This window comes from Balaenoptera ricei, chromosome X (genome assembly GCF_028023285.1).
Source record: "Balaenoptera ricei isolate mBalRic1 chromosome X, mBalRic1.hap2, whole genome shotgun sequence".
Lineage (NCBI taxonomy): Eukaryota > Metazoa > Chordata > Mammalia > Artiodactyla > Balaenopteridae > Balaenoptera > Balaenoptera ricei.
Genome location: NC_082660.1, coordinates 2,150,800 through 2,164,113, shown reverse-complemented (window position 1 = coordinate 2,164,113; position 13,314 = coordinate 2,150,800). Strand labels below are relative to the sequence as shown.

Sequence of the window (13,314 nt, the reverse complement as noted above, 5' to 3'; positions counted from 1 at the left end):
GGGTGCAGAGGGGCGTGAGGGGAATTGTGCAAATCGCTCTTGTCCTCGCACTGGCTTGAAAGGTCAGGGCAGCTTGGTGTGAGCTCATCAGGCATTGCTTTGACTTGAACCTAGAGATATAATCTTATGAGTCCGCTCGGGCTGCCGTAGCAAAGCACCAGAACAGATGGTGCGGCTGGAACAGCAGATATATTTTCTTTCAGTTTGGGGAGGTTGAAGTCCAAGATCAAGGTGTCACCAAGGCTGGTTCCTCCTGAGGCCATTCTCCTTGGTGTGTAGACGGCCATCTCCTCCCTGTGTCCTCACAGGGTCGTCCCTCTATGTGTGTCTGTGTCCTGATCTCCTCTTCTTCTAAGGACACCAGTCCTATGGGATCAGGACCCACCCTAATGACCTCATTGTACCTTCATCCCCTCTTTAAAGACCCCCATCTCCAAATACATCCACATTCTGAGGTCCTGGGGGTCAGGGCATTAACATATGAATTGTGGTGGGAACACAATTCAGTCCGTAACAAGGCTCTATACAACGGTCTCTACTTGGCAGGCTGGGATGCCCAAAGACCACTTTGCTTCATAAGATGACCATCGGCTTTCCCGATGGCGAAACAGATTCTAGGTGACGGAAGAAAGTAATAGCGGAGGGCCTACAACCTCCTCGAATGGACCTCCCTTTTCCCCTTTCTCTTCCCTTCTCTCTCAACATGGCTGTGTCCTTCAGGCTTGGATCCTGTTCAGAGGGTTGGGTTTTTTTCGGTTACCATTTAGATAATCTAGGGAATGACAAGTGCTGATATCACTAGAGAGAGCTGTACGTTCTCTGCTTATCTCACACATGTTGGATGTGTCCCAGTGGTGAACAGAGGGCACTGAGCATAGGGAAATTACCAACATCTTTGATCAGCTCAGCGTTTGACAGCAAACGCTTTCGTAATGATTTAATAAGGAACTTGCTTGAAATAGCAAATGGGGAACACCACGGGGTTTTCATTGTAGAAGGATTGTGCCTTTGAAGGAAGGCATATTCCTCCCCTGGGAGATCCCATTTGCATTCATCCTTAGGGTCTTCCATACCTTGGGCCATTTTAGAGCATCCCTGGACCATGCCCCCTCCCTAGACATACACGCACCTTCCTCTCCCTGACCAGGAATCTGCTTCTACTGCTGGCTTCTCCTTTGTTAGCTAGCTCCAGTTTTTAGAAAGTTCTTCCTCATTTCATGCCCAAACCAGACAGTCTCCCATCCAGCCAGCGCTGTTTTCTGTGCTCCTGGAGCTAGCTGCACGATGTCTCTATTTTATTGAACCTTTTCTACCCGATAAACCAAATCAGCTCATTGAGTGCTAATAGGAGACTGCCTTCTACCTGCCCATCGTGATCTGCAGGAGGTTTTAGTGGACCTTCCCTCCCACCTCAAACCCAATGAACTAGACAAGCACTTTCGGATCGCTGCGTCATGAAACCCATCCATGGGGAGGTGGTTGGGGGGCAGCAGGAGGCTTTGCATGCCCACAGTCACCTGTCATTCAGGAGGGCTTGGACCCGGAGCAGGGTGACCTGCATCACCTTCAAGACGGGGAGGTTATACTGTCATCAACCAACACCCGTTTCCCTGTGACCAGGTGGGTTGGGAAGACTCACCTGGAATACCCCATCCATGGCGGAAAGCCTTGTCGTGGGAAGTGTCAGGTAACTTAGGAGGTAGGGGACATGAATCCTCAGTGCTAGGGCTGGGGAGAGCGTCCAGGGTTCCAAGGTTCCATGCAAAGGCAGGACTCCCAGCTTAGAGAAAATTATTAGGAAAAGAAGCAGAGGAGTTCGTCAAAACTAAAACGAATAGCCCATTGACGGGCGCATGGACCCAGGAACCAAGCAGCGTGGGATAGGATGGGAGGATTGAAACTCAGGGTTTTCTGGGGCTTTCCAGTTTTTAAACATAGGATTTGTTATTATTCAGGTATGGCGAGGCTAACAGGTCGGGAGATGACTGCCGTTGAAAAGACACTTGGTCACTCACGGTTCCCAAGAGGAGGGGGCACAGCACACCACACAGGGTTACACGGGGAAGCACCAGGGCCGGTCAGGAGGCAGAGGGAAAGGGGGAAAACCAGACAAGAGCCTTTGTTGTGATTTTCGCAGGAAGGAACAGGTGAGGCAGGGTGAGCAGGATTACGATGGGCTGGTGTGAATAATTCCAGCAGGTCCTGGGTGCAAGGGCTGCCCTAGTTGTCTGGTACCTGCCCTGGGGGGGATGAGGGCAGGTGGATTGTGGCCCAGAGTATGGGAGCCACTCAGAGCAGGGAGTGGGGGGTAGGCTCTGGATGTGTCAGTTTGCATTTGGAAGGTGGGTCCTTTGCTATCTCTAGGAATTGGCCATCCCTGGAAGGTCAGCAAGACCCCAGCATGTCAAAGCATCAGAAACACTTGATTATTACAGACCCTGACTGTGGCAGAGTCCTGAGAGATGGGCTATGAAATACAGGGAGTATAGACAGTGGGGAGAAGGAGGGGCGTGTGCCCCCTGACTGTAGAGGTGGGACTCTCAGGCACCATCCGGAAGCCTGAGTTAGAGCGCAACTCAACCAGACGGGGCAGAGAATGACCAGCCCTATGTCGCTCTCAGGAGCCTGGCCGGACAGAGGCAGACAGAGACTGTGAACCTGGGGCGTCCCCGCAGCCGACCTGGGGACCTCAGGAGGACAGCGTCCGCACAATGAGGCAGAGGCTGAGCAAAGTGGCGCTGCCTCTCCAGTACCTAAAGTAAATGAAGAGGCCACCTTGGGAGACCCTGGGGCTCGTGACGGCTTCCAGAACCCTCTCTGAAAACCATACCTGCTGCCTTGGCCTGAAGGTGGCATATGCCCTGATTTGGGGATTAGTGTGAGAGTCAAGAAGAATATCAGAGAAACTGGGTGGTGGGTCTTTTGCTTTTTCTGTCTGGACATAACGAGGAGAATCAGATTAACTCATAATCCTTGTTCCGTCCCTTTGGAAAGACCGTGTTTACATGGAAGCTGATGGTGCCTGCTTTCGGTTTCCAGGTGCCCTCATGACCCCCAACACCAGAGTACAGCGGTTTGAAGTCCTGAAGAACGGCACCTTCGTCATCCGAAACGTACAGGTGCAGGACCGCGGCCAGTACATGTGCACGGCCAAAAACCTGCACGGAGCAGACAGGATGGTGGTCCTGCTGTCAGTCACGGGGCAGCAGCCTCAGATCCTAGCTGCCCACTACAAGGATGTCACCGTCTACCTGGGCGACACCATCGCCATGGAGTGTTTGGCCAAGGGGACCCCAGCTCCCCAGATCTCCTGGATCTTCCCCGACAGGAGGGTGTGGCAGACCGTGTCCCCCGTCGAGGGCAGGGTCACGCTGCACGAGAACCGGACCCTGTCCATCAAGGAGGCGTCCTTCGCGGACAGAGGCGTGTACAAGTGCGTGGCCAGCAACGCAGCCGGCGCGGACAGCCTGGCCATCCGCCTGCACGTGGCGGCGCTCCCGCCCGTCATCCAGCAGGAGAAGCTGGAGAACATCTCGCTGTCCCCCGGCCTCAGCATCCACATGCACTGCACCGCCAAGGCCGCGCCCTCGCCCAGCGTGCGCTGGGCGCTGTGGGACGGCACGCACGTCCGCCCTTCGCAGTTCATCCACGACAACCTCTTCGTCTTCCCCAACGGGACCCTCTACATCCGCAACCTGGCGCCCAAGGACAGCGGGCGCTACGAGTGCGTGGCCGCCAACCTGGTGGGCTCGGCGCGCAGGACCGTGCGGCTCACCGTGCAGCGCGCCGCCGCCAACGCACGCATCACCGGCACCTCCCCGCAGAGGACCGACGTCCGCTACGGGGGGACCCTCCAGCTGGACTGCAGCGCCTCCGGAGACCCCTGGCCGCGCATCTTCTGGAGACTGCCGTCCAAGCGGATGATAGACGCGCTCTTCAGGTACGTGGCGCTCCTGCGCCGCCAGCGGTCCCGGGGCTCCTGAGCCCGTCCCCCCTCTGGAGGCCGGGGACACCTCCTCGTGGGGTCGGGCAGAAAGAGGAATGACTCCTTGTCGCCAGTGCTGGCGCACGGGCGTTGTGGCTTCCTGTGTGGGCCGGGTGGGGGGCATTGCTTTCTCACACGATGAAATCTTGTCTTTTTTTCTTTTTTAACGGGCGGCCTTTCGGGATCTTCGTTCCCCGCCCAGGGATCGAACCCTTGCCCCCGGCACTGGGAGCACAGAGTGTTGACCGCTGGACCGCCAGGGAAGTCCCAATCTCGTCTTTATCAGTTGAGATGCAGAGCAAACACCTAGCCCTTGGCCCTGCTCCTCTACTCCCCGCCTCCAGAGAAAGATAAACCAAGAGCTTTTGTTTTCACGATCGTATTTTTAAGTGTATTTAAATAATTAGATAAAACAATTTGTTGTCTTCTCATCCTAATCTCAACCAAACACATAGGAGCTTCAGATCTTACCTTCCAATGTGTTAGCAATAGAAGGAAAGTAGGTAAAGCAAAAAAATTAAAGGCATATGGCAGCACAAAGGTAGCACATCTGGAATTCTAAAAGTTCATCTTGGCTAGGAAAAAAAGCACCTTGCCTTGCCCCATCTTCAGTTCGCAGATGTATGAATCTAGAGCAGTGGGTCTCAGCCAAGTGGGATTTTGTCCCCAGGGGACATTGCGCAGTTTTGGGAGACATTTTTGGTGGATGAGACTTGGGGGACGAGGAGGGGGTGCTACTGGCCTGTGGTGTGTGCAGACCAGAGATGATTCTCGGCACCCCACAGTGCACAGGACGCCCCACGTCAGAGAGTCGTCCGGCCCCAAGTATCAGTAGTGCTGAGGCTGAGAGATACTGTCTCAGCGAGGAAAACTATCTATCTATCTGTCTCCCTATCTATCTATCTCCCTATCTCCCATTTGTCAATCATCTATCTATCATTTATTTTTATCTATCATCACCTATCTGATATCTATCGTTTATCTATCTAGTATCTTTCCATCTGCCTATCTGTCCTCTATTCTATGTATCTGTCATCCCTCACCTATCTACATCTAGCTCAAACTCTTTACCTATTTACCAATCATCTATTTTTATATATCTAACATCACCTATCTGATATCTATCGTTTGTCTAGTATCTTTCCATCTGCCTATCTGTCATCTATTCTGTGTATCTATCTGTCAACCCTCACCTATCTATATCTAGCTCAAACTCTTTACCTATTTACCAATCATCTATTTTTCTATATCTAACATCACCTATCTGATATCTATTGTTTGTCTAGTATCTTTCCATCTGCCTATCTGTCATCTATTTTATGTATCTATCTGTCAACCCTCACCTATCTATATCTAGCTCAAACTCTTTACCTATTTACCAATCATCTATTTTTATATATCTAACATAACCTATCTGATATCTATCGTTTATCTATCTAGTATCGTTCCATCTGCCTATCTATCCTCTATTCTGTGTATCTATCTGTCAACCTTCATCTATCTATATCTAGCTCAAACTCTTTACCTATTTACCAATCATCTATTTTTCTATATCTAACATCACCTATCTGATATCTATCGTTTATCTAGTATCTTTCCATCTGCCTATCTATCATCTATTCTATGTATCTATATATATCGTCTGACATTTATCTAATCATCTGTCTTCATCTATCTCTAGCTCTGTCTACCTACCTATCCATCCATCTTACCTCTCTCTCTCTATCATCTGTGTCTATCTATCTATCATTTATTTTTATCTATCTGTCGTCACCTGTCTGATATGTATTATTTATCTATATAGTATCTTTCCATTTGTCTCTATCACGTGTTCCCTGTATCTGTATATCGTCTGTCATTTATCTATGCTATCATCTATCTTTATCTATCTCTAACCCTCTGTCTATCGCCTGTCTATCTATGGAAGTGGTTCTCAGCTAGACAGTTCTGTCTACCAGGGGGCACTCATCAGTGTCTGGACATATTTTTAGTTGTCACAGCTCGTGGGGAAGGGTTGCTACCCTTTAATTAGTGGAGACCCGGATGCTGCTCAAAACCCCGCCGTGCACAGAATGCCTCACCACAGAGAGTCACCCAGCCCCTGATAGCAGTAGTGCCGAGGCGAGAAACCCTGAGGTAGATCCCAAAAAGCCGTTGTCTCTTTAGTAAGCGTTTCAAGATGCAGAGGAAAGAGACAATGATTGGCAACATGGAAGCAAAGGCACATCAGTGACGCCATGTTGGAAACCCCCTGGCTTGTGGTGCGTCTTCAGCCCACACAGCCTGGCAGCTCAGACAGGAGCCCACCTCAGCGCGGGTTCCTCCCCGGGATGTGATCAAAAGCGGCATCCAAGGTTCTGCGCGGCTATGTCTGGTCTGTCCAGTCTCCTTCCAACGCAGGAAAAGGGCGAAGTCGCCTTCTCACAGCCCGTATTTTAACTTCAGGTGGCTGGGTGGTGCCTAGTGTACCCTGCACCATCGGTCCAGAATACCGCATACCCACTTTTCCCCGCAGTATCTTCCAGCTGAGCCAGTGTCCTGCCATGCAGAGGATTGTTTCCCATTGACACTGGCGAGGCTGAGGCAGTGCTGAATGAACACTGAAGTGAGGGAATGTAGTTCCAGTGTGAATTGGGGCCATTCTACTAGTATCTCGCTATAAATCATAAGCTTCAGTCTCTGTAGCTTCATTATTCCTAGATTCTGGCTAATTACATTCTTAGAAAAGTGTAATTAAACAGCCCATGTGAGTTTTTTAAAAGAACGGGCTGTTTGCCCTGCCTACACACTGGCACCGTTTTAAAACAGAGCTGCTGGACTTTCGTGTCTCGAAGCGAAGTCTCCTGTGATGTGTAGCCAGCCGTCTTTCTCAGAGTTGCTCTGTTGATTCAGATAATGACGAAGGTTAGGATTTGCTGCTATAGAAGTTTCTAAATGTTTACAGACATGTGCTACTATATACATTTTTGGATTCTAACTCCAAGAGTCATTAAAATACCTTTGTCTGCTCCACTCCTATCGAATGACCTACTAATTCATGTTGACTTGACTCTCACTCATGGCCAACAAAACACGTTACGTGGTCCTTGTTAGTAGGTGCTTTGACGAACAATAATCAGGCTGAATTCCATCATAGGCAGACACTTTTTTTTTTTTTTTTTTTAATCAGTGACACAATTCCAGACGTGCTATTAGAATGACACAGTGTGCAGGAAATATTTAGGGATGAGTAATCAAGCTCTCCCTGCAGATGCCAGAATTATAATTTATAAGTAATTGACATTTTCAATCTGGACACGTTTAAAGTAGGAACCTCCCAAATCTCTTTGCCCTGTTATTCAAAACATTAGTTCTGCGTTGCTGGAGGACATACCGATATATATTTACAAAAATGTCACACACCTAGTGAAGATATTTCTGTCTTTCTTTCCACGTTGCCTTTTTAAACTGAAAAATCTTTCTCAAATATTAACTCAGCAGTGTGTGAGTTTAGGTCTACCGCGTGGAGAAATGGAATGTCAGCAGGAGGGTACGAGCTGGTGAGGGTCATGAAGCTTTCGTTACAGATTCTAGGGAAGAAGCTTTTACACCAATAGCACCAAATTCTGAAGAATCCAATCGCAGCATCGAAACTCTGGGTATAACCGCAACTACGTGATTCATACTGTAGCTACTTTGCTGCCTGTTTGCCTCATAATGGGATACAACATCATAAAAATTGTCAAGAGTAAAAATCGTCTATAAAATTTTTAGGAAAAATGTCACCTCTTCCTAAGGTTAATGCATATTCATTCTGTCCCGGACTCTAGAATTTTATCTGATTTTATCATTACAACAAGCTCCACACTGACAACCAGGCAAATATTTGATCCACACACGCCCACACAAACCGGGCTGATGTCTTAGACTGCATTTCACATCTTCGAATCAGTGGCCAGGCCAGCCAAAGGTCAGGCTCCACTGGGGCGTTCTTAATTGTGGTAAATAAATCACTTCTGCGTTTGGATGGCCGTCCCCTCCGGGCTGCAAAATCCATCCAACATTTTCAGCAGCGGCCCTGTGCGCTGAAGGTTCTGAGAACCACAAGTTTTTGTTTCGTTCTGGTGACCTCAAGCCGGGAGAGAGAGCGTTTGGGAGACTGACATCTTATTCTGTTTTCTTTCTCTCGGTCAGCTTTGATACCAGGATCAAGGCGTTTGCCAACGGGACCCTGGTGGTGAAATCCGTCACGGATAAAGATGCGGGGGATTACCTGTGCGTCGCCCGGAATAAGGTTGGCGATGACTTCGTCATGCTCAAGGTAAATGTGGTCATGAAACCAGCCAAGATCGAGCATAAGGAGGAGAATGACCACAGGGTCTTTTACGGCGGTGACCTCAAAGTGGACTGCAGGGCCACCGGGCTGCCCAACCCCGAGATCTCCTGGAGCCTCCCGGATGGCAGCCTGGTCAACTCTTTCATGCAGTCCGACGACAGCGGTGGACGGACCAAGCGCTACGTCGTTTTCAACAACGGAACCCTCTACTTCAACGAGGTCGGGTTGCGAGAGGAAGGTGACTACACCTGCTTTGCCGAAAATCAGGTTGGCAAGGATGAGATGAGGGTGCGCGTCAAGGTGGTGACCGAGCCCGCCGTCATCCGGAATAAGACGTACTCCGTGGTCCAGGTCCCCTACGGGGACGTGGTCACCGTGGCTTGTGAGGCCAAAGGGGAACCCACGCCCAGGGTGACCTGGCTTTCTCCGGCCAACAGGCTGATCCCCACCTCCTCCGACAAGTACCAGATATATCAGGACGGCACTCTCCTTATCCAGAAAGCCCAGCGCTCGGACAGCGGCAACTACACCTGCGTGGTCAGGAACAGCGCCGGGGAGGATAGGAAGACGGTCTGGATTCACGTCAACGTCCAGTCGCCCAAGATCAACGGGCACCCCAACGCCATCACCACGGTGCGGGAGATTGCCCCAGGAGGGAGTCGCAAACTCATCGACTGCAAGGCGGAAGGCATCCCCACGCCAAGAGTGCTGTGGGCCTTTCCCGAGGGCGTGGTCCTGCCGGCCCCTTACTATGGCAACCGCATCACCATCCATCGCAACGGTACCCTGGACATCAAGAGTCTGAGGAAGAGCGACTCCGTCCAGCTGGCGTGCATTGGGCGTAATGAAGGTGGGGAAGCCAGACTCATTGTCCAGCTCACGGTCTTGGAGCCCGTGGAGAAGCCCATCTTCCACGACCCGGTCAGCGAGAAGATCACCGCCATGGCTGGCCACACCATCAGTCTCAACTGCTCAGCGGCTGGGACCCCGACACCCACCCTGCTGTGGGTCCTTCCCAACGGGACGGAGCTGCAGAGTGGCCACCAGCTGCAGAGGTTCTACCACAAGGGCGACGGGATGCTACACATCAGCGGCCTTTCCTCCGTGGACGCCGGGGCTTACCGCTGCGTGGCCAGGAACTCGGCGGGCTACTCGGAGAGGCTGGTGTCTCTGAAGGTGGGGCTGAAGCCCGAAGCGAGCAACCAGTACCACAACCTGGTCAACATCATCAACGGGGAGACCCTGCAGCTGCCCTGCATCCTTCCGGGGGCCCGGCAGACCCGCTCCTCGTGGACGCTGCCCAGCGGCGTGGTGCTGGAGGGTCCCCAGGTCCGAGGACGCGTCACCCTGTGGGAAAACGGTACCCTCACCGTGCGTGACGCGTCCGTCTTCGACAGGGGCACCTACGTGTGCAAGGCGGACACGGAGTACGGACCTTCCGTCGTGAACGTCCCGGTGATCGTGATTGCCTATCCTCCCCGGATCACCAGTGAGCCCACGCCCGTCATCTACACCCGGCCCGGGAGCACCGTGAAGATGAACTGTATGGCCGTGGGCATTCCCAAAGCCGAGATAAGCTGGGAGCTGCCGGACAAATCGCATCTGACCGCGGGAGCGCAGCCCCGTCTCTACGGGAACAGGTTTCTTCACCCACAGGGGTCGTTAACCATCCAGCAGGCCGCCCAGAGGGACGCGGGCTTCTACAAGTGCACCGCCAAAAACCTACTGGGCCGTGACTCAAAAACAACCTACGTCCACGTCTACTGAAGCCCTGGGAGGACACCGTGGGCTCCACGGGCGCTGCTTCGGAACTTAGAACAGAGCCTCCTTTGGGTTCACAGCTGGGGCCGGAGAGTCAGGGCTCTAAAAGGATTTGCCCCGGGGCACGGTGGCCCCCTCCGGCTTGGGTTTCAGGCTCACGTCGACCTTGACCTGTGCTTGTTGACGAAAGGAAGCAACGCAGACACGGGAAGCAGGTGTCAGCCTCTCTGGGGACTTTCTTTCATGTTTACAGGATGCTATATGCTCTTGCCTTGCATTTCACAGGACTTGGGCGCAAATGACAAATTCTGTGTTGCTGGCACCATCCTGATGCTTGAACGGGCGTCTGTAGGATATCTAAGGGGCATTCACTGCAAAGAAGCTGTAGAGATTCACAGTGCCTTGCTACCCCCGCGGAAGATGCATTACCTAGTTAACCCGCTGCCGTTTTAACATGATAGAACGTTCTAGAATGAGTGTCCGTCTTTCCGTTATTTCTTCTGTCACTTCAGAACTCCAGTTTGCCCGACAAGGGCTGAGAACCAGAGGGTTGTTTGTTTGTTTGTGTTTCACGTACACGTGTCCTACAGTACAGCTCCCATTTTATAGGAAAGAACGCTTTCTCCCTGGAACTCACTTTTTATATAGTGTTTTATATATATATATATATATATTTTTTTTTTTTCTTTCTAATCAGACGATGAGAGTAGAAAGCGAAAGACGTACTTTCTGTCTCATTAAAAATAATAAATTATTGGTCTTTACAAGGCTTGGATACATTAGAGCAGGCACGGAAATGCAATTAAAACCAGTTTCCTTCCCGACTTCCTTCAAATTCATGAACCACTGTTATATTACCTTTCCCAGCGACCCTCCGGTAGGGGATGCTGAGATATTGGATTTCCTTGTTGATAATAAAATTTATCCGGAGAGAGCTGTGCGGGACCGGGGAGACGACAGGAGAGGGAGGACAAAGGTAAGTTGTGACCGCACAGAATAAATCCAGAGCCTTCCAGAGAAGCCCAGAAATATCTTTCCTCCTGTCAATTTGTGTCCACGGAAAATAGATCTCTTATTTCCATGACTGCTTTACTGTATTTTTAAGGTCAAAATAATGTACATTGGATAATAAAATAGTATTTTCCAAAGAAACAGGCAGTCATGACAGTGATATTTTCAAGGGCAAAAGCACTTCAGATTGGTTAGATCTGATCAGATCAGATCAGATTGGTTGGAAAACTGCTTTTGTCCACCACCTTGGAATTATTCTGTTTTCTGTGAGTATTTCACCAGCAAGGAAACTTAGGTCCAAGGTGGCAGCTCCAGCAGAGTCTTTGACAGGAAGGTAAGGTGGGACCAGCTCCAGTATGAAGCAGGGTAAGTTGAGGCTGAAGAAAGGGTGCCACAACAATCCTGCAGCCCGTGTTCTTCGGGGAAGAGACATCTTGGGTGCGTGTAGCAGTATTCCTCAAATGTGCATTCTTTGGCTTCCCCCGAGAGGAAGGAAAAAAGCAAACTCAAGATAAATATTTGGGAAGAATGTGACTTTTGACCATGCTGCCAATCTGGAAAGAATGGCAGTCATTGAAATGAAAGAGAGCTTGGCTTTTCAAGACTGTGGGAAGCACGGACACTGTCCCACTTATGAATCCATTTATTTGCTTAAGGATAACTACACAGCCCTTGGGGTGTGCCAGGTACCAGGATGGGCACCAGGGTACCCTGATGTGTAGGAAACACATCCTGCTTGAAGAGTTCATCCTCCATAGACAAACCCTTCATCCAGGACAGGGTTTCTCCACACTAGCACTACGGACATTTGGGGCTGGATCATTTTCTGGGGTGAGGGCTGTCCTGTGCACTGTAGCGTTTTTAGTGGCATCTGTAGGCTTTATCCACGAGATGCCAGTAGGATCCTCCCCTCCAGGGCTGACAATCAAAGAATGGCTCCGGGTATTTTCAGTGTCCCCCCATCACCCTTAGTTGAGAACCACCACCATAGATCTTAAATAGATACAATTTGATAGGTAGGTAGATAGATGATAGATAGGAAGAAAATAGGTAGATGATATGCTAGATAAGACAGATAAATGATAGATGAGATAGGTGTGTGGATGGATGGATAGATGATTGACACATAAATATATGATAGATGATACATACGATTGATAGGTAGACAATAGATGATAGATAAGACACATGAGATAGATGATAGAGATAAATAGATATGTATGTGGATGGATGGATGGATAGACAGATGATTGATAAGATACGTAAATATATAGTAGATAATAGCTAGATGTTGAAGATAGATGGTAGATACATGACATACATGATACATATATTCATAGCTGATAGGTGGATAGTTGACTGATAGATACATCAGTAGATAGTAGATAGATAATAGCTAGATGATGATGGTGGTGATGATAGATTAGATAGATGATAGATATATAGATAGGGAAGATAGATGACAAATGGATGGATGGATAGGTGGGTAGAGAGAGACAGAGAGAGAGAGACAGACCAACAGATTGAGTCTGTCATGCTAAGGCAGTCTCCAAATCTCGGCACGCTTGCTCTCTGGGGCTGAGCCATCCTCCATGGGGGGGGGGGGGGGCTGTCCTTCACTGTGGGCTGTGGGCAGCACCCCTGGCCGCCACCCACTACATGCCAGTATCACGTTCCACCCTCCTCTCCCCGAGTTGGACAACCAAAAATGTCTCCAGGCGTTGCCACATGCCCTCTGAGTTGCAGAATCACTCCTGGTTGGAAACCACTGTGCTAGAGAAATAAATGCAGCAAGGAATTTTAGAAACAGATTCATTTGGGCTGACTGCCTCAGAAGGTGAGACCCAGGATGGTACAGCAACCAAGGCATAGGCTGCTGTATACACATCACCTAGAAAAAACTGGTGAAGCATCTCCCTGTCCCATCATTCTGGGTTCGTGTAAGGTTAAGAACTGGTGGTAAACTTCTGTAAGCGAGCTACACATACATTCTTTTTTTTTTTTTTGGCCGCACTGTGTGGCTGGCGAGATCTTAGTTCCCCGACCAGGGATGGAACCTGTGCCCCCTGCGGTGGAAGCACTGGATTGCCAGGAATTTCCTTCAACATACATTCTTAAGGACTTGCCTTGTCCTGATGTAGGCGAGGTAGCATGACATGAAGAGGTATATGGTGGTCTACACTCTGCATCTTCTCAAAAGACATAAGACTACAAGTCAGGTTGCTACAAGGCTGAGACACTC

The 13,314-nt window shown here is 50.0% G+C and overlaps 1 protein-coding gene across 2 annotated transcripts in view; it reads left to right on the top strand.

Annotated features, from left to right (window-relative positions):
• MXRA5 (matrix remodeling associated 5) overlaps positions 1–10,534 on the top strand; it is a 28,110-nt gene extending 17,576 nt beyond the window's left edge. For both annotated transcript variants that reach the window (XM_059911332.1, XM_059911333.1), the window contains exons 6-7: positions 3,040–3,940; positions 8,159–10,534. In XM_059911332.1, coding sequence (XP_059767315.1) covers positions 3,040–3,940; positions 8,159–10,067 — 2,810 coding nt within the window. In that variant the 3' untranslated portion in view covers positions 10,068–10,534. The remainder of the gene's footprint in view (positions 1–3,039; positions 3,941–8,158) is intronic.
• Positions 10,535–13,314: the final 2,780 nt, after the last annotated feature.